General features: G+C 58.3%; 1 protein-coding gene across 2 annotated transcripts in view; it reads left to right on the plus strand.

The window, feature by feature from the left end:
• GRM4 (glutamate metabotropic receptor 4) overlaps nucleotides 1-27,663 on the plus strand; it is a 34,570-nt gene that overhangs the window by 605 nt on the left and 6,302 nt on the right. Inside the window, exons 2-9 of one of the 2 annotated variants that reach the window (XM_066565421.1) lie at nucleotides 5,518-6,294; nucleotides 12,235-12,451; nucleotides 18,687-18,822; nucleotides 20,712-20,866; nucleotides 21,247-21,387; nucleotides 24,738-24,938; nucleotides 25,673-25,809; nucleotides 26,260-27,195. In XM_066565421.1, the coding sequence (XP_066421518.1) occupies nucleotides 5,776-6,294; nucleotides 12,235-12,451; nucleotides 18,687-18,822; nucleotides 20,712-20,866; nucleotides 21,247-21,387; nucleotides 24,738-24,938; nucleotides 25,673-25,809; nucleotides 26,260-27,195 (2,442 nt within the window). In that variant the 5' untranslated portion in view covers nucleotides 5,518-5,775. Of the gene's footprint in view, nucleotides 1-5,340; nucleotides 6,295-12,234; nucleotides 12,452-18,686; nucleotides 18,823-20,711; nucleotides 20,867-21,246; nucleotides 21,388-24,737; nucleotides 24,939-25,672; nucleotides 25,810-26,259; nucleotides 27,196-27,663 lie in introns of those variants that run through there. The other variant, XM_066565422.1, reaches the window with a different exon arrangement.

The raw sequence follows: 27,663 nt of genomic DNA on the forward strand, positions 1-27,663 counted from the left end.
CAGGGCAGGGCAGGGGGGACAGGGGAGCTGCGAAGGGCTGAAGGCGCTTCCCCTGCCGGCTCGGAGGGGCTGTGAGGGGTACGATCCTTCCTCGGCGCCGGAGCGACCCCTCGGAGGCAGCCCTGGGCCGGGCAGAGCTCCGCTCCGGCACGGGGTCGGTTCCTCTCCCGAGCGTTCTCCCGCTCCTTGGCGCTCTCCGGGCGAGCGGATCTGAGGCGTCGGGAGCCGCTGGGGAAGTTGGCAACCGTGAGAAAAAACCGGAGAACTCTCCCACTGCCTGCCCGGGTGCAGCCCCGCCAGCCCTCCTCCTCCTCCTCCTCCTCCTCCTCCTCCTCCTCCCCTCGGTGTGATGAGTTTGCCGTGCTCTGCCAGCCGGGTGATTTTCCGTGGGCTGCTCCGGCGCTGGGGGATGCCCGCTGCCTTCGGCGGCGGCTGCGACGGAGAGGCTGCGGGTGAGTCACCGCCTTTGCCATCGCCATCAGCGCTGCAGGTGACCTGTGGCTCGGGGCTCGGCGGGGGTGGCACCAGGCAGGGCTGGCTGCGGTGGCACCTCAGGAACCCACGGGCAGTGGCCGTGTGCCCCGGGCAGGGCTCGGGGAGGGGCGGAGGGATGGAAGGATGGAAGAGAAGGAGCAGAGCCGATCTGTTGAATGCAGCGAGGAGCTCGGGAAAACACCACGAGAACTGCCAAAAGAATAAGCTCGTTTCCTTCCCCGCGTTTGAGCCCTGTAAGCAGCGTTTATCTGCATCAGGCAGTGGGGGATGCTCTGTGGGAAGTGCCGGGCAAGGCTGTGAGGGGGAGAGCTGGGACAAGACCCTTTTCCCTGTGACCTGCCACCTCTGCGCCGGGGTGCTCGCTCCGATGGGATGTGCAGAGATCCCTCTTTATTCTGGCCAGCCTGGCCAGGCTGGAGGGGCAGTGCTCCTGGTGGGGGTGGTCCCTCTGTGAAGGCAGAGGGTCCCCAGGGGCAGTGGTGGCTCCAGTTGCCCCAGGCTGGGGGGCTACAGGCAAAGCCCTTCTGAGGATGGCATCAGGCACTGGCTTCGGGGTGCTGAGCTGCACCTCGGGGTGTCGGAGCAGCGTCAAGGGGATTTTCCCATGGGAATCCAAGCTCGAGTGGAGCCATGGCCTGGCCCCACATCCCAGGGGCCAGCATCGCCCTGCGGAGCAGCCTGACGGCTCCCCGAAAAAGAGCATCACGTGCTTCAACTTTGGCATCAGGCAGGAGGAGGATGGATTTGTCAGCTCAGCCACCCCCTTCCAGCTCTTCCCAGAAAGGCAACGGCTTGAAGAAGTGGCAGGTCCTAATTATAACATACGTGAACCCGCGCCCGCCGCCCTCCCCGGCTTCGTGCCCGCTGCGGGCACCGGCTCTTCCTCCCGGGCACTGCATCTCACCGAGGGTTTTCCTCCCTGCAGTTCCCTGGATGGCCCCGCACAGAGCCTGGCTCAGGATGGGGGTCTCTGGAGTCACCGCCGGGGGGGTGTGGGCAGGGGCTGGCACTGCCAGACCGCAGTGTCGGGGCGTGGGTGTGATGGGGAGCGGGGACACCGCGCGCTGCCGCGGGCACCGCCGGGCACCAGCAGTCAGGCCGTGCTCTCGCTCAGAGCCAGCACCGTCCCAAATTGCAGATGGCGATAAAAAATTAATTGCGGGATTCTGCTGCACGTGGCAGGCGCAGGGACCAGCACCAACGGCGGCTCCTTCCTTCCCTCCCTCCTTCCCTCCCAGCCGCTGGAGCTCTGCGCTGGCTGCCCGCGGACACCTCGCGCCGCCTGCCCGCAAGGTGAGCTGCTGCTCTCTCTCCGCTTGCTCCGGGGCTGGATCCTGCTCGCCTTCCCCCCCTGCCGCGCCATCCCATCCTTCAAAGTGAGGGATTAGCCCTGACCCGCTTGGCAGTGGGAGGGAGGCGGAAGGAGAGGGCTTGCTGCAGTTAAGGACAAATATAAATATGGTGTGATAAACGTTCCCTGGATTTCCTCTGTGCCCTACGGGAGCACTTTTGGTTGGACTTCAGCATCCTTCAGGAGATGCTCCGGGGCACTGAGGTGGGTGGTCATACCCAGCTTTTCCCCACCACGGGGCTCTGAGCCAGGTGCTGGCAGGACCTGGCTGCAGAGAGGACGAGTTGGCACCTTGGTGATGGGCTCGGGCTTGTGCGAGCGTTGTGCTATCGGTTCATGCATCGATTGAGGGGCTGCTGGGGCAGGGGCTGTGTTTTGGAGCTCACTGGGGGGTTTGGATGGCACAATCTGGGGTCTCTGCTCTCTGCTGCCTGCTGAGCCATAGCCTTGCTTCTCCGAGCGGACACTGGGGTACTGGACCTGAATGCTTAAGGTTTTGCCTGTCGGGAGAGAACTTAACCTGGCATCCCCTCCCTCTGTCCACGTCTCAATTCTGCTCTACTTCATGGAGCTTTTGCAATTAAAAAGACCAGGAGCCAAGCAAAGTACCCTGTAGCTGCTTGCAAGCGGGAAGAGTGAGTGTACACTAATTGGGATATTGTGCTGCCTGCTGGCTGGCCCTGCTTGCTGGAGGAAGAGCAGGTGGGGAAAGAAATAGCCTTGATTTTCAAAAAGATGCTGTGGAGCTGGTAGGAACCAGTGTGGCTTAAGCTGGCACAGCCCTCCCAGTGCCAGGGCTGGGCTGGAATCTCTGGTGCTGGTGGAGCCGGGCTCTTTGGCAGCTGGGGATGGGTGCAGGTGAGTGCTGGGTGCTCTTGGCTGATTATTGCTGCATCTCCTGGGCTGTAACCAGCTCAGCTTCTGCTGGGTTTAACAAGCCCCAGAAAATGCTCTGGCTTTGAACTGGGAGATGATGGATCCTGCTGCAGGCAGAGCTCTGGGCAGTGGGGTCTGTCCGGAGTGTGTCCACCACAGTCCAGCCTGGGCAGTGCTTGCAGGGATGTGCAGGAGGAGCTGCGGGAAGGAGCCACAGAGGCGATGCCTGGGGTGGCTGGTTGCTCCTCCAGGCACTGGAGAGGGTTTTGCAGCAGGAGATCTCTGTGATGTGGGGGAATTTTTAATCAGAGTTTGATTTCATGGAATCACGGAATGGTTCGGGTTGGAAGGGACCTTAACGCTCATCCAGTTCCAGCCCTTGAAATGGGCACGGCCACTTTTCACTCGACCAGGTCGCCCCAAGAGGGGCTCGCCTGCCCAGCTGAGCCCTCTCCTGTTCCTTCCAGGGCCCTCGGTGGCTGACTATGCCGGTGGCCCTGTGGCCACCACTAGAGGGGGGCAGGATGCCACCGTGCTCCATCCATGTCCGGGGCGCCGGGACCCGCAGGGCTCTGCCTGTCCTGGGGCAGCAGCACCGGCTCCCTCTGCCCTGGCGCTGCTCAGCCCACCCTGGCTCGGGCAGGGGATGACCCACACCCGGGAGATCTCGGTTTGCTGGGTGCTTGTGCCACCTCCCAGATCCAGATCGGGCTGTGGCATAGCCGGGATGAGGGCGATGGGAGGGCTCTGTCCTCACCGATGCTGTGCTGGTGCAAGTAGGAGAAAGCAGATTTTCTCCTTCCTTTGGGGCTGGGGTAAGCACCGTGCTGAGTGATGATCCTACCCTGTTACTGCCTTATTGCCACCCTCGTGGTGCCCCTGTGGAGCCGGGCAGGTGGAACAGGAGGGTGGCTGTGGCCCCTCGCTGCCCAGTGTGTGTGGGTAAGGATGTTCCCTGCTCCATGAGCACCTGCTGTAGGCAGGTGTCTTCTTCCAGATGTGCACCTCCCTCCAGATGTGCCCCTGGTGGAGCAGCTGCTTTGGGGAGGCTCAGGCATGGTGGAACCAGGGTCTGGGCTGTGTGGAAGCAGCGACCTGAGTGTGGCTGAGGAGCTGCTGGGGACAGGTGGAGGGGACAGGGGTGCTCATCTGTCACCCCTTCCTGGGCCGTTTGCAGCAGGGGCTCATCGGGTAACTCCAGCTCCATCTCCCCCATGAGGGATCCGAACCAGCTCCCTCCTCCTCTCCCCATTATTTGTGCTTTCTTCTTGCCTGCCGTGATATTTTTACCTTCAGTTCGTTCAGATTATATGATCAAAGGAGCCACAAAGGGGAGAGAACAGAGAGGGAAAAAGCTTAAAAGAAGAAAGGGAAAGGCAGTGGGCTCTGGGGGCACTGCCAGCTCTGCGGGAGCTGCCGTGGGCTCTGAGGGTTTTCCTGGGAGCAGGTCCATGGTGTGAGCATCCCACCTTTGATGGGCAGAAGTGTTGCAGCTCCAGGGATGAGGGTGGGAGAGCTGACCTGCTTTTGGCTGGTGCGGGGCTCTGAAGGCAGCTGTGGTGTCTGAACATCCCTTTATCTCCCCATCCTCCTCCTCCTCCCCAGCACGGGCAGAGCCTGACCCACTCCCAGACCGTGCAGGAGCCACATTCCCCTGCTCCGTGCCCACTGGTGATGCGTGGGGTGCTCCTTGCAGGGGAACGGGACCATGCAGAGCTCTGATCCCTGTCCCTGATCCCCATCCGAGCAGGGCTCTCCCAGCAGGCTGGGGCGGGGGTTTTGCTGCAGCAATCCCAACCTTCTGCCTTTGGAAGCACAGAGCTGGGCACCGGGTAATTCTGGCTCCTTAAAAGCCCCGGCTGTCAGAATCGCTTTGGAGATGGGCCTTCAAGCGGCTGCGGCTGCATCGGCCGGGGAGGTGCATAATTTATGGAGGTGAGTTGAAGCCAGGGTCCTCCTGGCTGGGATGGCTGCGGAGCAGGAGCACCCTTGAGGCTGGTGAGACTCTGTCCAGCAGCTGTGGGCTTGGGTGCTGGCTCTGAGCTTGAGCTGAGATTAATTTAAGCTGTTTCCTTGGTCTCACTGTTGCTGCTCGTCCTGCCTGGGGAATGCATTTGCCTGCTCGGCTCCTCGCTGCTTTTGGTGCCTGCATTAATCATGCGCTGCCCTCAGCATCCATCAGCGGCTGCTGGGAGAGACGGCGGGGATGGGCACGAGGGCGAGCCTGCCTCGGGGGGAAACTGAGGCAGGGGCTGTGCTGCTGGGACAGGGACAGCTCAGGTGCTGTCGATATCTGCTGCTGGAAGCCGTCGATAACGGAAGCAGCTGCTGGTTCAGGAATCGGTGCCCTGAAGGGAGAGCGGCAGGAGTGCGGGGCTTTGGGCTGTGACTCGGATCTGGAACGCTGGGTTTTGGCAGTGCCTGGCTCTAGCTGAGGATGCAGACCTCAGTCTGTGGGGCTCCAGACAAGTGGGCTTGTGGAAGGTGACTGAAAAACCAGCTGGGAAAAAGTACGGGTGTTTTAGGATAGGCAGGGACCAGGGCTGGGGGTGTGTGTGGGGTTTGCTGCACTCTGAGCACTGTCTTGGGGTCTTGGGACACCCTCTCAGTTCCCTTCAGAAGGGACAGGGTCCCTCTGCCCTGTGCTGCTCTGTGGGGCAGTGTCCCTGAGCCCCTAAATCTATTTTTTTGCAATAATCCCTAGTGCTTATTTCCACTGATGAAAGCCTGGAACAGCCAATGTCCTTTTCCTGCTCCTGCCTAATTTTCTCTTCCCTTTTCCCTATCCCTCCAAGGTCCCCGGAGGAAGGACCCAAAGCTTTGCGTGGGCTCGTGGCTCTGCTGCTGTCTCTCCACTCTGGTGTAGCCATGCAGACCCCAGCACCCTCCTGCATCCCGACCTCCCTGTGCTCCCCCGGGGCCGGCAGCACCGTGGGGAGCCGCTGACGGAGCCGGGGCGGGATCCCTCCGGAGCCATGCCGCCCGCCCAGCCCAGCCCGGCCCCCTGAGTGCCGCGTTCCCGGCCCGAGCTCTGCCCCAGCACGGCCTTGGCGATGAGCGGGGGTCACTTTTGCATGGAGCGTTTGTCCTTCTGCCTCCTCCTGAGTGCCTGGAGCTGGGGGTGGGCGCCTGGGGGTGCTGCCAAGCCCAAAGGCCAGGGCTACCCGCACATGAACTCCATCCGCATCGACGGCGACATCACGCTCGGGGGGCTCTTCCCCGTGCACGGCCGGGGCGCCGAGGGCAAAGCCTGCGGGGAGCTGAAGAAGGAGAAGGGCATCCATCGCCTGGAGGCCATGCTCTTCGCCCTGGACCGCATCAACAACGACCCCGACCTGCTGCCCAACATCACGCTGGGCGCCCGCATCCTGGACACGTGCTCGCGGGACACGCACGCCCTGGAGCAGTCGCTGACCTTCGTGCAGGCCCTCATCGAGAAGGACAGCACCGAGGTGCGCTGTGTCAGCGGGGGACCCCCCATCATCACCAAGCCGGAGCGGGTGGTCGGCGTCATCGGCGCCTCGGGCAGCTCCGTGTCCATCATGGTGGCCAACATCCTGCGGCTCTTCAAGGTAGGGCTCGGCCAGGTGAAGGGAAGCCCTCGGCAAAACCCCTGCGGGTGCTTTGGCAGCTTTTCTCCTCGTGTGCCTCTTCCTCCACAGCTGGGGGGAGGCAGGGCTGGTGCTGTTAAAATGCTTCTCCTGCCTCCCCCGGGTCCCTGGGGATCCCTTCCTCCATCCCTTCTCCAGTGACGACACTCGGAGCAGGAGGATTTTTGTCTCATCTTCCCCGGTTTCGTGGCGCTGGTGCTCCCACCCTGTGGAGGGGGCTGGATGGGAGGTGGGCTGAGGGTGGGTGTGCTGCTGGTTCTGGGGGATGCTCCTTTGGGGGTGTGGGTTCTCCCCAAAATGTAAATCCCACCTGAGCCAGAGGGCTGGAGGCAGCGATGGCCGATGGCAGGGGACAGCTGGGGCTGCTCTGCTCCGGTCCAAGGGGACATCAGCCAGGCTGGGGATGCTTGTCCTGTGCCACCAGCTCCAGAGGTGCTCAGGCTGTGGTGGGATGAGTAGGGCTCTTCCTCCTGCTCTGTGCCAGCCGCAGGAATGCCGAGGAGTTGATAATTCCTTTCCCCCTTGCTATACATTTATTTATCCACAACCACATCCCCGGGCTGCAGAGTGTATGAACAAGGGTTCCTCTGCAGAAATGAGGGAGAAATGTAAATATTCTGCACCTCCAGTGGCAATGGTGGTGCCATTGCCATCTCGGCCTTCTCCCAGCACCCTGAAACCCCTGTGTTCTGCAGGATTGGTGCTGTTTTCCCCTCAGTCTTTCCCCTCCTCTTCCTCTGCCAGCCCAGCGTGCTGAGAGCTGGGTCCCCTCCTGGGAGGGCTGGAAGCTGTTAAGTGAAGACGGAAGAACCAGATCGCTGATGGAGTTTGATTTTTCTGGGTCCCTTTTTTTTTAAAAACGTGTTAATGTTCCAGGCAACGAGTGAGAGGGCTATTCAATAATTAAAATAATATAAATTAGAGGGAGTGGGAGGAACTTAAAAGCTATTTGCCAAGACAAAAAAGATTGAATACTTGCTCTGGAGAGGAGGAGGGAGGCTGGAAGTGGGGAAGGAGGTAGGAGAGTGACAGTCAGAATAGTCGGGGGCAACTGAAGTCTTTCTAGGTTCTTTTGTTTTTTCCCTCCACCCTTCTCCTCCAGTTTTGGTCCTTGGGCAAAGAGCCGTGACCTGTTCAGAAGGGTGTCACTGAGCTCAGGTGCAGCCCTGCCCCAGCTGAGGAGCCAGGCACTGCTGCTGCTGCTGGTGCATCCTGAGCCCCAGGAACTTCAATCCAGAGCTGATCCCAGCCCAACGGGGCAGGGAAGAAATGCAGATGGGGGGACGAACAGGTAGAGGATGGAGACTTCAAAACCCCTTGGGAGAGGAGAATAAGGAAAATCTCAGCCTTTCCTAGACAGCAAGGAATCCCAGTGGGGGGGTTGGTGCCCTCCTCGGTGGTCCCAGCACAGGGACACCATTCCCATGGGATTGGGGTCATGTCTGGGCACAGCCATTCCTGCAGCAGGCAGGGGCTGGGAGTTTGGGGGGTCTGGAGGCTCTTCCCCCCACCATGACCCGAGTGCTGCTGCTGCTCTTTGTTATTCAAACACTGCTTTTATGGCAGGCACATGCTTAAAATGAGAATAAGGCGACTTCCATTTCACGCCGCCGCTGACCTTTAAGCGTGGGTGACTCTGCTCCGAGGTTCAGCAAAACACTGACTGCCTCGGGCACAGGCAGCTGCCTCTGGCCATTCCCTGGGGCATGGCACTTGCTGGAGCTCTGCTCTCACTTGGCCCGGTGTTGCTGTGTCCCTCCTGTCCCCCTCGGTGCTCCCCCAGCACGGGGACGTTGGCAGAAAGTGCTGGGAGCTGGCACAGGGGGACCCTCCCTGCGGGGTGTTCCAAGTGCCCTCTGAGTGTTCAGGTTTCTGGAGTGCTCAAGTGGTTCTTGGGGAGGGCTCCAGCACATCTGGGAAGGCTCCAGCACATCTGAAAGGGCTCCAGGATACCCAGCAAGCAGCATAGAGTGAATCAGAGTCCACCAAGGTGAGGAGCCCACACAAGCCCGGCACAGCAGCACCCCCAGTCTTCCCCCTTCTCTCCTGTGGCCATGAGCACACTGCAGGTGGCTGCTCCTGTCTCAAAATGATGCTCTCCCTGCTGTGGTCCCTTGTCCCATCCCACACTCCCTCCTGTGCACCTCTCCCTGCTCCATCCCCTGCAGACCCCCCAGCCCTCCCTGCTAGGCTGGCCTTGCTCCTCCCTGCCAGGGCTTTTGTCGCTCTGCACCACATAAATAAATAACGGGTCCTTCGTTAGCTGCCGCCTCCTAATTAAAGCTGTACATCAGTGGAACAACTTGCAGATGTGGCATCCTCTGTCCAAGCTGGTTTCATCACTCCTCGTTGCTCTGCCTGCAGAAAATCCTTTCCCCAAATCCATGCTCTGGGCTCTGTGTGATAGCATCTCCCTGGCGTCACTGCCAGAGCGCTCTGGCACCTTCCAGCTCCTTCCCACCCCTTGCTGCTGCCTCTCCAGCCCCAGCTCTACCCACTGGCTCCTGAACCACCACAGCAGTGATGGTGTCAAGGCATCCAGGCCCTTCTCCTGCAAATGGGATCCCCTAAAAGGGATCTGAGGTGCACTTTTCGTCCCCATCCAGAAAGAGCTGTGCCAAGTTGGAGCGCAAGCGCTCAGCGTGGGGTGAGCAGCCAGAGGATGGCTTTGACACGTGCCAGGCACTTTGAGGTGGCTGTTTCCTCTCGGTGGCAGCGAGTGCAGGCGCTCTCTGCAGCGCAGGGCTGTTGTACAGCATGAATAATTCACCTGAGGACGGCGCTGCCCGCGCTGCAGCCGGGCACTGGGCACCCGCAGCCCCACGAGGCTGCGCTGCCTGGGGCTGGCAGGTGCAGAGCTGGGTCAGCCCCTGGCTCTGAGCCCCTCCTGGCAGTGCTGAGCCCCTCCTGGCAGTGCTGAGCCCCCTGGCTTGTGGCAGGGTGCCCTGAGGCTGTGGGGGCAGTGGGGTGGAGGGATTCAGGACAGCTTCCCCACTGAGCAGGTAAATAACCTTCACTGAGCGGGAAGGGGGACGCTCTGATTAATCACCCGCTGCTGCCACTTCATTTCCTTGCTCTTCACTGGGCTTATTGAAACAAATTGCAGCTGCCTGGCTCCCCTGGGCTGCTCCCAGCCCTGAGGGGTCCCTGGGCACAGCTTGTTGAGGAGGAGTGGGACAGGTGGTGGCAGGGATCAGGGACAGCATCTTCCTGCGCCTGCTGTGCTTCCTGGAGTTTTAGTTCTGTCTTTTCCCTCTCCAGGGAGATGCCAAGGGCTGCATCCTGGGCCTGACCCTGTGCCCAGGGAAGGGGCAGCAGGACGGGGCTGCAGCTCCTTCCATCCCAGCACTGAGTTCCAAGCAGCCCTGCTCAGCTCCTCCCTGCCCCAGCCCCTGCGGTGCTTTACGCTCTCCCTAATTAAAAGCTGCCATCCAAATGGCTCGATGATGGAAATTCTAATTAAATCAATTCCATCTTGTCGGCAAACCAGGGCTTTGCATAAGATATGCATGAAATTAATAATTATGGGGAGGGAATTAGCTGCTCCTGACCCTGTATCTGGCATGGGGGAGTTGGTGCAGGAGCCCCTGCTTGTGGGGTGCTCCTGACCAGTGCGCTCAGCTCTGGCTCTGCAGTGGTTTTGGTTGGTTTTTGGTTGGTTTTTGGTTGGTTTTTGGTTGGTTTTTGGTTCTTCCTGCCTGCTCAGGCTGCTGTTGGCATCAGTGGTTTAAGCCTGAGCTGGGATGTGCTGAAGTTGCCACCTTTGCCTAATTCTTACCAGCCTGGGGGGATTCTGTCTCCTGCTGGTGGAGGAAACACCACAGCAGCTCCTGAGCCACATTAATGATGGGTGATCATGGAGGGTGCCAAATGCAGCTTTCCCAGTGCATTTGAGGTCAGTCACACCAGTCCCTTGACCCTGGAGGAGCAGGATGACATCTCCAGCCCCAGCTCCCACCATCCCAAGGGATGTTTCTCCAGGCTCAGGGTGCTTCTGGGTGATGATTTTTGATTCGAAACAAGAGAAGGAAGGAGGTTTAACCCCTGCCCTGGGATCACTCCCTATTCTTGGTGGGACAAGGAACTCTTGGGGTGAAGGAGAGCTGCTCCTACTAATTTCCTCAACACAGGAGTATTTGTCCCAGGCTGGAGATGAACCAGACAAGGGACCACCAGTGCAGTAAATTTGCAGTTGAGAGATGTTTCCAGCTCCTTCTTCTACTGCATCCTTCTTTCTAAGAACCTAGAATTCCCTGCCTGCATTTTGCTTTTATGTACCTAAAAGGACTTTTGTCTTTTATCTGAGAAAATAGCTGGAGCCAGGAGTTGGGCTATCAAAAAGGCAGAGGGGGGAAAAGGCAGAAGAAATCTATGAAATGGTCATTTGGGAACTGGTATTTTATTTTCACTTTCATCCAAGGCAGAGGAGCGAGGGGAAAAAGCCCTTTCCTTTTGTTTATTAAAATACAGCTTCCACTCCATAGCCTGTGGATCAACAGGTATTTTCTGGGCTTTGTGCTCCAGCTGAGGCTGGAGCAGGATGGGCAGGCCAGGGGTTAATCCAGGCTGTTGGAGCTTGGGTGGGATGGCAGTGGCGTGGGGAATAGCTGGGACCTCTCCATCTCCAGTGCCCTGTGGAAGAGATGAAACCAAAACACTTGGCAGGGGAAAAAACCATTGGGAAAGGACTCTCTGGAGAGGCAGGGGTGCATCCCTGCCCCCAGATCACCTTTGAGGTGGGCACGGCCTCCATGCCGAGCCCGTGTCCCTCCTGCAGGCTGGGCAGGGAAGGGGAGGGGTTGTGCTGGGAGCAGCCCCCCTGCTCCCCCCGGGATGAGCGATTGCCAGGCGAGCTCCTCACCTGCTGAGCAGAATTTTAATGGAGTCTCATGCACCGGCTCCAGTCAGAGATCCCCAACGAGCAGATCAGAGCCCCTCGGAACGGAGCACAAAGCAGATTGTCACGGGGAGTAATCCTATTTGTGCCTTGATAAAGATTCCTTCCTCTCCCTCTCCCACTCCTGCTTCATCTCTCCCTTTTTTCATCTCCTGTTTTGCAGGCAGGTAGAAGGGTGGCTGCTCCTTTCCAGGGGCCTTTTAGCATTCAGGTGGAGTCGTGGGTTTATAACACCAGAATCGCATTTAATAGAGAGAGGCAGGAGTGGGAGAGGGGAAAGCACAGAGAAACAAAGGAGGGAACTGGGAGATGCAGGACTGGAGGGGAATGGAGTGGGGCCAGGAGGGTTGGGACACCCAGCCCTGGTGCACATCTCATCCCTGGGCTGCAGCTCCCAGCTGGGCTCCCAGTGAGGTGGCTGGGGCTGATTACACCAACTCGGATTCCAACAGCTGGCGGGGAGAACCTGGGCTTGATAATTTAATAAGCCTTTTCCATCTTTAAGATAAATGAGGATATGTGGCGCGTTTTGGAAATGGAAAGTGCTGTGTAAGTGTTAAACATTGCCTGATCCCGCGGTGCTAAATCATTCCAGTGTGCTGGGAGATGTGCAGTGGCTCTGGGTAATTTAAGGGGCTTATTTAGGGCTGGGGTGGGGGGGGCAGGATGGGTTGGATTTGTCCTTCCTGGGGAAGAAGCCAAAGGGAGACCCTGGCAATGCTGGCCAGGGCAGAATTATGTTTTTTTCTTTAGTCTCTCCCACACTGGATTCTCCAGAAACCCTTCTGGGGTCCTGCTGGGTGTTCCTGAGCTGCAGGTGGTCCCCAAGCCCCAATGTCCCCTGGAGCACCTGATGGTGGCACATGCTCCACCTACCCCGTGCTCATCCTCAGTCCTCACCTCCCTCTCCTCCAGAGCAAGGCTTTGGGACTGTGGGCATGGCTGTGGGGTGGAGATCATCACCTCCTTCCCCTGATTCTGTGCCTTTCCCTGCTCCATCCCAGATCCCCCAGATCAGCTACGCCTCCACGGCACCGGACCTGAGCGACAACAGCCGCTACGACTTCTTCTCCCGCGTGGTCCCCTCGGACACCTACCAGGCCCAGGCCATGGTGGACATTGTCAAAGCCCTCAAGTGGAATTACGTCTCCACCTTGGCCTCCGAGGGCAGCTACGGGGAAAGCGGGGTGGAGGCCTTCATCCAGAAGTCCAGGGAGGATGGTGAGTGGATCCGTCCCGGGATGGGAGCAGCTGCGACAGGAGGAGGAAAGGATAGCACTGGTTGGACTCCTTGGGCTGAGCTGGGATGGATGCTGTGCTCTGGGGGATGGCCCCGGAGCAGTGTGGGTTTTGGGGCTGCCCAAACAAGGATCCAGGTTTTCCAGCAAGGCTTGGGACCAGCAATCCTGGGCTGCCTCAACTCTGCAGGGCAGGCTGCTTTGGGGAAGCATCTCGAGATCCCACCCCTTGCTCCCCAGCTCTGCCGAGCTCACCCCTCCCTCTGTGCCTGAGCCACGGTGCTGGGCGCCTTCCAGAAGACAAGATTTTTACAAATACTCCCAGGTTTTAACAGAAAATCAAGTTGGCACCAGCACGAGCTGCGCCCAATTTTAGTGGAATTATCCCCCAGGGCAGGTGTTTTAATTTGTCTATGGGCTTTGGACAGGCAGAAAGCCCGTGCTCAGCAGAACTCTTTGGGAGGATTTGTCTGGAGGCAAGAAAGCGTTTTGCTGACGGAAGCTCTGGGATGCTTAGGGGGGATTAGCAGCCTTGGGAGCAGCACAGGAGCTTGTGGGGACCTGAACACCAACCCCAGGATGGGTGAGGAGCCCTGGGAATGGCTGCTCTGGGTGCTGCTACCACAAACCAGAGGTGCCCTGGGACCCCACGGAGGGGCTGGCACAGCACTGGGATCCCTCCTGGCTCTGGCATCACCTCAGCCCCCCAGCACAGGGTGGGATGGGAGCTAAAGGGTGTTTTTTGAGACAGTTAAACCCCTGCAGGGCGCAGGCTGCTGCTTATTACAGGCTTAAGTGTGTCTGAATGGCACATTAGGTTCTGGCAAAGTCGGTGGGACACCGGCCTATCCAGAGCCAGTCAAACTGCGTTATGGCCTTATAAATGGATAAAGGGAATAAAAACTTGGAGGTGACGAGCTCCTAATCAAAGCCCTATAAATAGGAGCAGCGTTAATTCCGTCTGTCGCGCGCGCGCCCTGGCACCGGAGCCGGCTGTGCTTTTAGTATGCAGAGGAACCCATCTGGGGATCCAACTTGGGAGCTGCTCTTCAGGATTTTCACTTGAAAAGTGGAATATTTTTCACGGGGCTGTGGCTTCTCGAGGAGCAGCGCGTGGGGATGCTCCGGAGCGGTGGCTGCAGGGGATGTGTGGAGCTGCAGGTGCAAAGGGGCTGTGCTGGGCGTGTGTGGCAGTGCCTGGCAGGTTTGGGGAGGGGCTGGGGATGCTCTGCTGCCCCATCCATGGGTGCAGCCCCCCAGGGCATCTGTGGGACAGCTGAGGGTCTGCACAGGCACGATTCAAACTCACGCTCCTCCTCCAGTAAGGAGTGGTGGTTTTGACTGGTGGTCCTGCTGCGGTGTGAGCTCTTCTCCTTTGAGGTACCTGTGGTTACCACGAGCTCCTCTAACCAGATGTTAACGATCTGACAGCGTAATTGCAGAGTAAAGGAGTGCACACGGAGCCAGAGCAGCCACGTGTTAATCTGGGGCTGCTGCAGTCCTGTAATTTGGGTATCCACATAACCTGGCGATTATGTGCATTAGTGATAATTTAGTTACCAAAAAGCAGATTTCCACGGTGCCTGCAGTGTGAGGGCAGCCCGTGTGGTGCCAGTGGTGATGCTGCAGCCCTGACACGCTGCAGGAATGTGGAGATTTGTGGGAGCTGTCTGTGGGGCCCTGGGCAGGTTCTGAGCTGCTCCCTGGAGCATCTCCCTTGGGAGCAACTGTGGTGTGTCAGCCACACTGCTTTGCCCATGGAAGTAGAGCCACAGCTACGAATAATGGTGAGGCTAGACCAAAACTGTGCTTTTTCTTTTTTTTTTCCGCTTTATTTTATGTATTTAACCCCCCCAAGCCGTGCCATCTTTGGTGGCAATGCCAGGCTGGAGGAAGAGCAGACTCTGCCCACTTCACGTCTCTGTCTCCCGCTGTGCAAACTGGCCAGACACCAGACACCTTTACACAAGCACAGATTTATTGGGAAGGGGTGAAGGATCTCTGGGGTATTCCTGGCTCTCAGTTGCATTTCTCCAGCAGCCTGAAGGACCCTGTGATTTGTCACAGCTTCCAGGGGCCTGCAGCCTGTCAGAGGGACGGACAGGGCTGCCAGCTGAGCGAGGATCTGGCCTGTGCCAGGCTCTGTCAAGTGCTGGAGATTCCCGTGGGGGTGTTTATGCTGGGGGAATGGCCAGGCACAACCCCAGCCCCCCACGCTGGCTCTGCCCGGGGGTTCCTCACCCACCCGGCTCAGGCTGAGCAGCTCCCGCTCTCCTCCCCACAGCGCTCTGCTTCATTTCTCATGCCAAGCCCGAGCCTTCAGAGTCGGGTTTTATTTCCATCAGGCAATAATGCTCATTGCTGTCGTTAGCAGCTCGCACTCAAGCTGTTTGCTTTCTGATGCATTATCAACTTGACCTTCAGTTTCAATTTTTAGCAGAGCCTCACGTTGAAGCTTCAGAGCGCAGCGGAAAACGGTTCTGCTTGAGGCACAAAGCGACCTCCGACAGCGATGCGGGGAGGAAACTCGCCCTGGAGATGGGCTGTTCTTGCAGCTGGGGCTGGCCCTGGGCTACCACAACAGACTGACCTGGGTGGCTGTTACATCTTTATTCATTTCTCTTTTTATCTTTATCCATGTTTGCGGTCGCTCTGGTGATGATGCTCTTGGCCCCTGGTGGTTGCTGGTGGCTGCGCTGGTGGCTGGAGAGTCCTTATTCACCAGAGCGCTGCTTTTTGGGTTTTAGCATTGCAGAGATGTTCAGGCTGCAAAGGATGTGTTTTCTTCAGCCATTTTAAAGTGGTTTGAGTGCATTCTGCTCCCAATATCCATCCTACTCCCCCAGAGCATCCTGCACTGGCAGTGGCTGTCAGCTGGATGGCAGGGCCAGCAGCGGGGTGTCCCTGGTGTCCCCACCTCCAGCCCCTCTGTCCAGCATTTCCCCATGCCCCTGACCTGTGGCATCACTTTGGTGGCCTGATAGGCCCACCCAGGACCCTCTGGCTCTGCGTTGTTGAGGTCTCTGCTGTCTCCAAGCTCTTGGAGATGAGGGCTGGGATGGATGTCTGTGTAATGGAGCTGGCCTGTGCCACACCTTGGGTCTGAGGAGAGGGGAATATTCCCAGCCCAACTCCTTAGTCACGTACCTGGATCAATTTTGCTGCCATTTCCCCCCCTCTATTGTTTCATCCTTCACTAAGTTTTCCATATTTTTAGTGAAGAGCCTGATGTATATTTGTGATGTGTTTGCTCATCCCCATGTGACATCCCTGGCTGTCTCTCTCTGGTTCCAGCCGGGCTCATTACTCGCGGTGGCTGCACCAGGAGGTCGCCCCCAAAAAGCCACTCCCAAATCTTGAGGCAGGAGCTTTGAGCTCAGCATTTCGGTCTGCATTTCCCCCTGATGGCTTCTTCTGTGATCATTTGCTTCCTGGTGGCTTTGAAGTGACACAAACAATGAGTCCCAGGGCAGAGGAGCAGCGCACCGCTCCCAGTGAATCCCAGTGAATCCCAGTGAATCGGGAATCTCAGGGGAAGGCTGGAGTTAGGAGGGGAGCTGGGAGTGGGAATGCCATCGCTGCTGGGCTGTGCAGAGCCTGATCCCTCCCCAGAGTGCCCAGCACTGCCTGGGGTGGGGGGAACACCCACATCTGCGTGGCTGAGCCAGTCCCTGCTTTACCCCCTCAGCCAGGTCCCTGCTTGCTGCCAGCTTGGCAGGCTCTGCGGGAGCGCTGGCAGAACCCCCTGAGCCAGGAGCTAATTAAGCACCGGTAATCAAGAGGGGAAGCCGGAGTGGCTGCGCTCCCACCGAGCCGTAATGGTGGAGATTAAACCCTGACCCGTGTTGGACAACAGGCATTCCCAGGAGAGTCCCCGCGGCCCCGGGGGAGGCGAGATCCCACCGGGACCAGAGGGATTGAGGATGGCACAGGCAGCGCGGCAAGGGGAGGTTTGGAAGTGGGCTCAGGCTGGGTTTTCCAGGCTGTTTTTTGCCTCAAGTGCCCTGTGCCCTGTGGCACCAGTGATGAAACTCGTGGGATGTCGTCTGAGCATCCTCCAGCTGCCTGGCCCCAGACTGTCTCCAGCAGCTGCCGGTGGGGTGTTCCCCCCATCCCCAATATTCCCGCTCCTCTTTGGTCCTTTCCCAAGCTGGGGGAGGAGGAGAGGGGTCCCCATGCCTCACCTGCTGCCTTGTCCCAGAGCCACCCTTTGTCCCAAGTCAGGGAGCAGTGCTGTGCCATCCTGCTGGAGTAGGGAGAGTGGTCACCTCCTCGCCATTGCTGCCGCCCCTCACTTTGATTTCTGGCTTTAGAGGAGAATTTTGACTAAATGGATTTTGTGCAAAGACAGTGGGAGCATCACTCGGCAAATCCCCTTCCCAAACCACACAGCCACTGCCCCCCGACACCCTGGACTTCCTGGACTTCTAGCTGTTGGTGATTACATTTTCATTAATTAAGGAGATAAAAACATTGTCAGCATCTGCTGTGGGAAGCAGGGGCTCTCTGGCCCTGCAGGCTGTCACCTGGAGGAGCTGTGTTCCTCGTTAGTTTGATTTAACGAAGCAGCCGAGTAACATCGCGGTCATTTCTGAACTGCCATCGATTTAACCTCTTGTTTATTTATGGTTCCATCTCCTCTGCCACATGTGCAGGGAGATGTTCCCTAGCACGAATGCCTGGTGGCACTCAGGTGTGTGCCTGTGCCAGCCCCCAGCTGCCACTCGTGTGCACACTCCTGCCTGGCTGTGCCAGGGCTTTTGGAAGGCTCTCAGTGCTTGCAAACTGCTGCTTTTGTTGGATTTTCTCCACTGATTGCCATGGAAACTGTAATTAAGCTGCATGGTGGCCCCTGGCAGTGTGCTGTGACACCCTGGCCTGGCTGGGGGCTCTGTGGTGGCCAGGGTGAGTGTCCCCAGGCTGGGACATTCCTGTCCTGCTGGCGCTGCCGGCTGCTGCCCGCCTCGCCCGGCTGATCTGTCTGTTTATCCAACTCCCTCCTCTCCATCCATCTGGCTCCCCATATGGGAAACAAGCAGCAAATTGGCCCAATTTCTTACCACAGGAAAACAAACCCCCCAAAAACCCCTGGAAAGCCCCAGCCAGGTGGGGGGGGATGCTGTGCCCCATCCCTGCAGCTCTCCCTGCCTGCTCAGCACCCAGCACATCACCCTTCTCTTGAGTTTTGGCTGAAAGGAGCCAAATTTTCCCAGTTTTCCTGCAGCCCCAGTAGGGAGTGAAGTCCCCTGGAGCCCGTCCCACCTTATCCCATCCTGCTCCTCTCCAGGGCTGTGCTCTGGGAGTCTCTCCCAGCCCCGGGTGGTAATTATGCTGACCTTTGCTTGAGCTGAGATCTGTTAGTGGCAGGAGGCATCAGCCGTGTCATTTACTATGCAAATTGAGACCATCAATTACATCCAGAAAGTCCTGCAATGTTTAATTCTCTCTCCCATCTCTCTCTTTATTGGCATCTGCAGAAATGCAGGAGCAGGAGGGCTCTGGCTTTTTGGAGCTGGAGGTTGGGAGCCCAGCAGTGAAGTGTGGGGGCTCTTTCAATTGTCTCTTTTAATTTTAATTACCTGCTTTTGCAATGGCTCCTTGGAAAGCTGGTCTGGAACTTGGCCAGTGCCATAGGGATGGGAGCAAACCCTTCTGCAGGGCCTGGCTGCTCTGTGGTGAAGGGCTTGTCTGCTCTTCCCATGGGGTGCTTCTGCCAGAGTTTGACCATTCTGTGTGCAGAGCCCTTTGCAAATCCTGGGCTGGGGAGGGGCTGGTGCTTGGAACAGGCTGGAAAATCCTCACTGAGCTGCTGGGATGGACTGTGTGTCTGTCCTGGGGACGTTTGGAGTGTGATGTGGTGGTGGCTGAAGGTGACAGGTACCAGAGGAGCGGGTGGGAGGCGGAGAGGAGCTGTGGAGATGCAGAGTGGGAGGGAATGTGGTGCAGAAGGGCTGAGCTGGGGGAAGAGGAGGGGTGAAGGCAGTGACCTGGGAGAGGAGGGCTCAGGGGAGGGCTGGGGGACACGTCCCAGGGGGTTGGGTGGTGGCCAGGAGGTCTGGCCTGAGGAGGTGGTGAAGTGCTCAGCCCCTCAGTGGGAGTGCTGGAGACGCCCAGCTTGGCCTGTTGGGCTGAGGAGCCCTGCATGGTGAGAGGGACCATCCCCAGGGGACAGGGCCTTGTGGGGTGTCTCAGTGCCAGGGGGGCTCTCTCTGCCGCAGGCGGGGTCTGCGTGGCCCAGTCCGTGAAGATCCCGAGGGAGCCCAAGCCGGGGGAGTTTGACAAGATCATCCGCCGGCTCCTGGAGACCTCGCACGCCCGCGCCGTCATCATCTTCGCCAACGAGGACGATATCAGGTGTGGAGGGGGTCTGGGCAGGGATGCACTGGGATGCGTCTGCAGTGGGGACAGGCTGCACTGTGTGGCATGGCAGGGAATGTCTGCAGTGGGGACCCACTCAGAGCGGCCACCTGGCAGGTGGCTGCCATCCAACCACCGCCACACAGAGCCAGCAGAGGAAAATCCCACTTCCCATCAGATTTGGCAGCCCTGGATATCCTGAGCTGCTGCTCGCACCACGCAGGGGCTGCTCCCAGCTGGCCAGGGCAGGACCCAGGCGCTGGTTCTGCTTTGCAGAGCAGCCCCAGCTCCAGCGTGGCAGAGGAACAGATCTGAGGGACCTTTCAGGGACCTTTTGGGGACCTCCCCAGCTCTCTGTGCCCAGCAGGGCCGGGGAGGTGGCCGCACTCAGGGTGATGAGCTGCTCTGCAGGCGAAGCGGCGGCTGCAGCTCTGTTGTTTATGGAGCAGAATGATTCACATGGAGCTACCCCTGATTTCCTAAGTGTCTAATTTATTAATCAGCAAACATTATGTAAATGTGGGTAAACTGCAAGTTTAAATCAGTTTACATCAGATGTGCAAACTCTCCCAGTTTCTTTTTTCCTTCCTTAATAGAAATGTCTGTGGAGCTGACATGGGGTGGGGGTGAGAGGGAAAAGGGATTTACCTTGCAGGATAAATGGCAGGTCCTGTTATCAGGGCTCTGGAAACATCCAAATGGGCTTGCAGCTCTGGGCAGGGGGTTCTGCAGCCCCCTTTAGCCCAGGAGTGGGGTTCTCCATGATCCTGACCCTGCACTGTAGAGCCTGGAAGATGGGAAGGACAGATTGGGAAAGTTGTAGCTGGAATTCTTGCCTGGCTCAGTTTGGGTGTAAATCACTGATCCCATGGGAATTTCCTGGGTTTGCCCTGTGGAGATCCTGCCCTGCACAGGGAGCAGGGGCAGCTGGAGGTGCTGCTGTCACAGAGTGGGACATGGGCTGTGACTGTCCTGGGGATGGATGTGCCCAGAGCCCAGGGCAGCCCAGGATGAGCTCGGAGCAGCCTGCACAGCTCCCACTGCACGCCTGCCTCTTCCCATCTCGTCTGCACTCTGCTGGATTTCTATGGGATTTTTTCCCTTATTACACGTTTCAAACACCATCTGGACTTGAAATGATCAGCTCCGACGTGGGGGCTGAGTCACAACCTGCCTTGGCTCTGCACGGGGAGATGGAGCTGCCCTGGGCCCTGCTCCCACATGGCTGGGGACCCACAGGAGCCCCCGAGGGGACAGTGAGCCCTGGGAGAGAGAGCCCACAGGGTCAGATCCAGGAACAGCTCTGTTCCCATCCTCCCACCGATTCCTGGCCTGGCTGGCACTGGAGGAGTGTGCAGGAGTGTCTGGCACCAGGAGGGATGCTCAGCAGGACCGATGGCATCTCTGCTCCCAGCTGCTGCTCAGCTGCCCAGCTGCACCCAGCAGAGCCCAGTTGAACCCAGCAGGGCCCAGTTGAACCCAGCAGGGCCCAGTTTAGCTCCATGCTGGGCATTGGCAGCACTGGCTGCTCCTCTCCCAGGTCTGGCCATGCTGGGGGCACGTGCTCTCCACGCTGCTGCTTTCCCTGCCTGCTGCGGCATAACCTGATTCTTTTCCTTTTTTTTCCCTTTCCTAATGTTGGGTAATTAAGGGGAAATTCAATTACCAGTCAGCAAATATGCAAATGAAGTGAGAGAAGCAGCCTGTGTGCCTGGGCTGGGAGGACAGAGGGTGTGGGAGCTGAGTGGCACCGCTGGATTTTGTGTGTCCATGTGCACCAGGTTGTGCCTGGAGCAGGAGATGCCACCAGCACTGTGCCAGTGTCCCCACTGCCCTGGGGCCAGACAAGGAGTTGGTGGCCCAGCCTCTGCTGCTTCTTTCCACAGAAGGGTGCTGGAGGCGGCCAAGAGGGCGAACCAGACCGGGCACTTCATCTGGATGGGCTCGGACAGCTGGGGCTCCAAAATTGCCCCCGTCCTGCACCTGGAGGAGGTGGCCGAGGGCTCTGTCACCATCCTGCCCAAGAGGGTCTCAGTCAGAGGTGAGATTGCCCTCCTTAACTGCAGGTTTTGGCTGTGAAACCACCATGGACTTTAAAGGCCTCCTGATTTGCCCACCAGTCACCTTATTTTCCATGTGCCATGTTTTCCCTACTTTCCCTTTATCACCAACGTACCTAGAGAGGCTTTTTGCTCTCAAAGTCCCAGAAAGTCTCTGCTTTGCAGAGGATCTTCCCTGAGTGGATTTTCCACTTGCATCTCTGCACAAGTGACGCTTTGGACGGAATCCCACCACATTCTGATGTGTCCCCATCACTCACAAGAACTCTCTTCCCCTCTGCCTGGGGAATTTGGGAGTATGGGATGCATCTCTCTGTCATCCCTGGGATTTATCCCCTCCATCCACTTTCTCCCCGGGCAGGTTTCGACCGCTACTTCTCCAGCAGGACCCTGGACAACAACCGCAGGAACATCTGGTTTGCCGAGTTCTGGGAGGAGAATTTCCACTGCAAGCTGAGCCGGCACGCGCTGAGGAAGGGCAGCAGCATCAAGAAATGCACCAGTGAGAGCTGGGGGGGCTGCTCTGGGAGGCTGGGGGCTCACAGGGGGTGTGTGGTTCTGCTTGTGAGCATGGAGTTTTTCTGATCCTGGTGGGGATCCCCATTCCAGGTTCCCAACTGCTTCCTCAAGCCCCAGTGCGCATTTTGAGTCATTTCCACCCAAAAGAGGCTTTAGGGACGAGCGCAGTAAACAAGGCAGCCGGGGATCTGTCTTGCTGACAGCGCTGCTGTCAGGTGATGGTTGGAGGCTCAGGGAGGTGACATGTTTACTGAGAGATGGGAGAGATTTACTGCCTGCCTGGCACCGGCTGAAGACAGATGACGGCGCCGTGGCTCGTGGGCTGCGACATGGCAGGACTTGGGGACATTGGCACGTCCCTTTGTCCCCTTGGGAGGGGTGTCTTGGAAGCCATCGTGTGCCGTCAGACAGAGGGACCTGGCTGTGCCTGTGAAGGTTTTGTTTTCCCCCTGCTCTCATCACTGAGGATGAGCAGGATGGTGCTTCCACGTCCCTGTCCTTGCAGGCATTCCCCAAGGGTTCAGCTGATGGTCTGGATGGTGCTTCCACGTCCCTGTCCTTGCAGGCATTCCCCAAGGGTTCAGCTGATGGTCTGGGTGGGTGGGAGCTGAGCAAGCAGCAAGGGCACACCAGGAAACTGGCTTGTGGCCATGGCCTTGGGTAGCCAAGAGCTCCTCATCCTTCTCCAGAGCATCACGGAACCCTTGGCCCCAGGAGATGCATGAGCAGGCCCTGTGAGCGCTGATCTCCTCATCTCCACTGTGATGCAGCTTTTAAACAGGTGATATTTCAGGGCCATGGTGTCAGTGGAAGCAGCCGAAAGTACGATGTGGCAAATGTCCTAGGAGCTGTCTGTAAATCATCGGAATTTGTCAGCAAATAAACCATCTCCCAAGTGATTGCTTGGCAGATAGAGCAGGGAGCTAACGCCTGGTGAAGCAAATCACCTGCCCCTGCAGATCCACGAGCTCTTGCCTTGCAGGGCTGATGCAAATGCCCAGTTTGGGGCTGTTTCCCTCAGGTTTGGGTAGAGCCCAACATGGCCAAGAATTGCCAGCTTGGCTAGTTTATTCCACCCCAAAAACCAAACCGAAGGGTCCCACTCTGAACCAGACAGCTCCTGGCTCCCCTCCCTGGATGGGAGAGCTGGGAGGAAGGTGAGGGCTGAGCTGATGGAATTCCTGATGGCAGCTGCCTGTGATCAGCCCTAGCACCCATCAGATGCTTGCCACAAGCATCCCACGTAGAGGGACCGTCCCTGCTCCTGGATGGGCTCACCCAGCCCAAAACCACAGCAAGGGGTGCTGGGTGCTGCCACCAGCACCCACAAGATTTGGAGATTCTCCATCCCCTGCTCCCCACAGATGTGCTGGGAGTGATTTTGATTAAGTCCTGCCAAAAGGCAGGACCAGTGGTGTGCAGGGAATTGATTCTAATCCCGTCTCATCCGCCTCTGGGGGAGAGCTGCGTCCCTCCTCCGAGGGGGCCGCTGAGCCTCGTCACGCTCTTGAAAATTAATTACCAGCCCTGTAGAACGATGCACGACCCTGCTATTGTAATCAGCAGGTCACCTCCCTTCTGTGGCCCTCTTCTATTGGAGCTTGGCAGAGATTTATTGTCTCCAGGTTTGGAACAAGCCTCGTCTGTCTGCTCCACATTGCCCCTCTGTGCACCGGCCTAATTCCCGTCTGGAAAAAAGCAGCTGGGGCCGGGGGCAAGGTGCTGACAGACAGAGGGACAGCCCCAGGGATGTCTCCTTATCTGCACTGCTCAGCCTTGGCACAGGGATGAAAATGCAGCCTCCACAGCCTGTGCTATTGCGGTGGTTGGATTTTGGGATGTGTGCAGGGATGAGGGGACTGAGGGAAGCTGAGGAGCTGTAAGGACAAGCCCCAGGTCCTGTGTGTGCTCTGGGCAGCACAGTGCTGTGGATGGTGGCAGGGCTGTGACACCCCCATGGGCTCAGCTCCCTGGACAGTCTATTACAGCTCTTCTTTTAATGGGTAATTATCTTGACAAGACAGAGTGGCCTGTCTGCGCCTTTGGAGATGAATATGGGGAAGGGCCTGAAGTTGAGGGAGAAGATTAATGGCTCCTGTCAATAATGTGGAAGGAGGGATCACCTGCCGGGCTTTGCATGAGTAATCTCCACATTCCAAAAGCGTTTTTATAACTTTGAAGGATGGGCTATGAATTCACCTCCCCGATATCATCTTTTCCTGTCGGTCAGTTCCTTATCAGTTTGCTTTAGTGTCATGTCAGTGGCACAGGTCCTGGCACAGGGACCTCCAGCACAGCTCACAGGGCCATCCCCTCTCACTGGAGCTTCATCCCACTCCCCCACAGCAGGGAAGGAAGGTCAGCACATGGTGCTTGGTCCCCTGCAGTCCCTGTGAATCCCACCTCGCATCAGGGCGCATCCCTCCATGGTAGAGCTGGAGTTAATTTTGGGCACCCTGGCGTGGCTTTCTAGGATGTGCCGCCTCTCCAGAGGAGGGAGGTGGTGCCCTCGGCTCCCTGACAAGCCCTCCCTCCCACTGGAGGCCTGGCAGGATGCCTGGCCATGCCTCAGGGCAGGGATGGAGGGGCAGAGGCCAAGGCTCTCCATAGCGGCGTGCCCCTTGGGAGACGCTCTCTTAGCTGTAATTAACAGTGTGCTGCGTTAATCGGTGTCTTCTGCTAAGTGATTAACATGTTTGTGGTCCCATTGCGGGCGGTTATGACAGGGGGGAAAGCAGCTGTCACTGGTAATTGCCAGATCCTTGCAGGATCCTGCCAGCCAGGGAGGCTGTGGGGTCAGCAAGGCAGGGGGGTGGCAGGCAGGGGGTGACGAGGGGAGTGGGGTGACAGGAGGCTTTGGGAGTGAGATGGGGACAGGCAGGCAGTGATGGATGCTTCCTGGGCTGTCCTTGACACCACGGCTGGAGCCTGAGCTGGTGGAAACTCCTGGGAGATGAAGGAGGGATGAAACATGCCAGGGGCGAGGGTGGGATGTTGGTCACAGCCTAGCCTGTTGGGGACCCTCTTGTCCCCCTGTTGGGGACCTGGGAGTTCAGGGATGTCCCATGGCACAGGGATGTGACATCCTCAGGGCTCTTGGAAGCACAGCAGGGTGCAGCACGCACATTTTCAGAACCCTGCGATGGGAAGATTGGCTGGGTATTCCCCAGGGAATGTTCCTTGGCCACATGCGCAGGTACGGGAGTGGTGTTGGAATTTCCAGCTGCTCCACTCCAGGGCGGGCTCGTTTGCAAGGCTTTGGGTGCAGCAGACACATCCTGGGGGGCATGGCTGGGGCACAGGAGGTGGAACCCCCTTCCCCTGTCCCCACAGACCGGGAGAGGATCGGCCAGGACTCCTCGTACGAGCAGGAGGGGAAGGTGCAGTTCGTCATCGATGCCGTCTACGCCATGGGCCACGCCCTGCACAACATGCACAAGAACCTGTGCCCCGGCAAGGTGGGGCTGTGCCCCCGCATGGACCCGGTGGACGGCGTGGAGCTGCTCAAGTACATCCGCAACGTCAACTTCTCAGGTCTGCTGTGCCCTGGGGCCTGGCGTGTCTGCTTGTCCCCAGTGTGGGTCACGCAGCAGCACCCACAGTTTATTTGTGGTACCATCTGGCAGCTGCTGCACTGTGAGTGCAGCGTGGAGGGAGGGCGGCAGATCAGCGGGTGAGGAGGTCTGAGCTTCCACATCTCCTGAGAGCTTTTGGAGTGTAAATCCGGCAGCAATCCTGCCCTCAGCCTGCCCTCACCTGCTGCCCTGCCCTCACCTGCCATTCTGCCCTCACCTGCAGCCCTGCCCTCACCCTGCCCTCACTTTCTGCCCTGCCTTCACCCTGCCCTCACCTGCTGTCCTGCCCATCCTGTCCCCCTGCCACCTCCTCCCTCCCAGCTGGCACAGGTCCCACTGCCTCCTGCTGCTCTGCCCTTGTCTGTCTCAGATCTCCTCTGGAAGCGCATCTTTTCCTCTGCTCTTTCTCCTTACTAAACATTTTCTGTCTGGTCCCCTTATTATTGCTATTTATCTCCACCCTCTGATCTCCTCCACAGTGTCTCTTTTATTTATTTTCCCCTCTCGCTTGATTCTTCTCTTCCTTCCTTTCATTAGTGTTTATCTCCAGAATTCACTTGATTTAACTTTCAAAGCTCCTTTTACCCCTTTCTGAGAAGAAGCAGTGAGGGGGGAGCATCAACCCAGAGCCCCCTTGGACCCCAGGGGGCAGGGTGGGGGTGCTGGGGGTGCTGATCCCCCCCTTTCCCACAGGCATTGCTGGGACTCCTGTGACATTCAATGAGAACGGAGATGCCCCGGGGCGTTACGACATCTACCAGTACCAGATCAGGAACTCCACCCCTGAGTACAAAGTCATCGGGCAGTGGACAGACCACCTGCACCTCCAGGTAAGGGCGTGGCCCTAGGGGAAGGTCCTGCAGGTTTCTGTTCTCACCACGGAGAGTCTGGGAGCCCCTGGGTGCAAAGTCAGGCAGCCAAAGGTGTGGGGGCAGAGGGGAAGGTGTCCCCCAGGTCCACACCTGTGCTTCAGCGCGTGTGACCACACCTTAGGGACTCTGGGTGTGGGACAGGAGACAGGAGCCAGACCAGAGCAGATGGGGCTTCCTCAGGGAATGAGGGGCTTCATTTTGAGTTCCTGTTGTTGAATGTTCCCAAAAGGCCAATGGAGAGCTTCACCACCTGCCTGGCCCCATGCCAGGTTGGGCTGGGACACTTTGTGGGATGTACTGATGGGTTGAGGGTCCACATCCAAGCAGGACAGGGCATTTCCTGTGCCCAGGCGTGCCCGGCAGGTGCCCCCTGTACCCTCAGCATGGCTGGTGCCATCTACCCCACAGGTGGAGAGCATGCTGTGGCCTGGGGGCGGGAGCCAGCAGCCCAGCTCCATCTGCAGCCTGCCCTGCAAGCCAGGTGAGAGGAAGAAGCTGGTGAAGGGCATCCCCTGCTGCTGGCACTGCGAGCGCTGCGACGGCTACCAGTACCAGCTGGACGAGTTCCACTGCAAGCGCTGCCACTTCAACGAGCGGCCCAACGAGAACCACACCAGCTGCACGCCCATCCCCATCATCAAGCTGGAGTGGAGCTCGCCCTGGGCCGTGGTGCCCGTGTTCATCGCCATCGTGGGCATCATCGCCACCCTGTTCGTGGTGATCACCTTCGTGCGCTACAACGACACGCCCATCGTCAAGGCGTCGGGGCGGGAGCTCAGCTACGTCCTGCTCACGGGCATCTTCCTCTGCTACGCCACCACCTTCCTGATGATCGCCGAGCCCGACCTCAGCACCTGCTCCCTGCGGCGCATCTTCCTGGGGCTGGGCATGAGCATCAGCTACGCCGCGCTGCTCACCAAGACCAACCGCATCTACCGCATCTTCGAGCAGGGCAAGAAGTCGGTGAGCGCCCCGCGCTTCATCAGCCCCGCCTCGCAGCTGGTCATCACCTTCAGCCTCATCTCCCTGCAGCTCGTCGGCGTCTGCATCTGGTTCATCGTGGACCCGTCCCACTCTGTCATTGACTACGAGGACCAGCGGACTACAAACCCCCACTTTGCCCGGGGCATCCTCAAATGTGACATTTCGGACCTGTCCCTCATCTGTTTGCTCGGGTACAGCATGCTCCTCATGGTCACCTGCACTGTGTACGCCATTAAGACCCGCGGGGTCCCGGAGACCTTTAATGAAGCCAAGCCCATTGGGTTCACCATGTACACGACTTGCATTGTGTGGTTAGCCTTCATCCCAATATTTTTTGGGACGTCGCAGTCGGCGGAAAAGGTAAGGAAGGAGGGGAGAGGCCTGGCTGGTGTCTGGTGTGCAGGGCTGGGAGAGGCTGTGGTGTTTTGAGCAAGAGGAGAACTTCCCTGCAGTGTGGTCAGCTTGGGAATTAGGGTGGGAAGTTTTCCATGTTGGTCCCACTGCCCCTCGTGGGCCGCTGCTGTGTGGGCTGGGGGAGGATGAGCCCCCGGGGCAGGTCCAGGGTGTCATGGGCATAATTCCTGCATGGAAAGGGACCTGGTGCTGCTCAGCTGGCCCCTGTTCCCAGTGCTGAGTTCCCATGGGACCGAGGCCAGCCTGGATGAGGCTCCGTGCTCAAGTGTGAGGGATTAAGAACAAAGAATAAAAATCTTATGAATGAGACCCAAATCCCTTTGCCTGCCAGCCAAAACAGGAATCATCGCGTTTCTGTCGAACGCAAACAGCTCCCGCCTGCCAGCCCAGCGCTGCTCTGATGAACAAACCTTG

The sequence above is a fragment of the Molothrus aeneus genome, chromosome 24, assembly GCF_037042795.1.
Source record: "Molothrus aeneus isolate 106 chromosome 24, BPBGC_Maene_1.0, whole genome shotgun sequence".
In the NCBI taxonomy this organism is placed as follows: Eukaryota; Metazoa; Chordata; class Aves; order Passeriformes; family Icteridae; genus Molothrus; species Molothrus aeneus.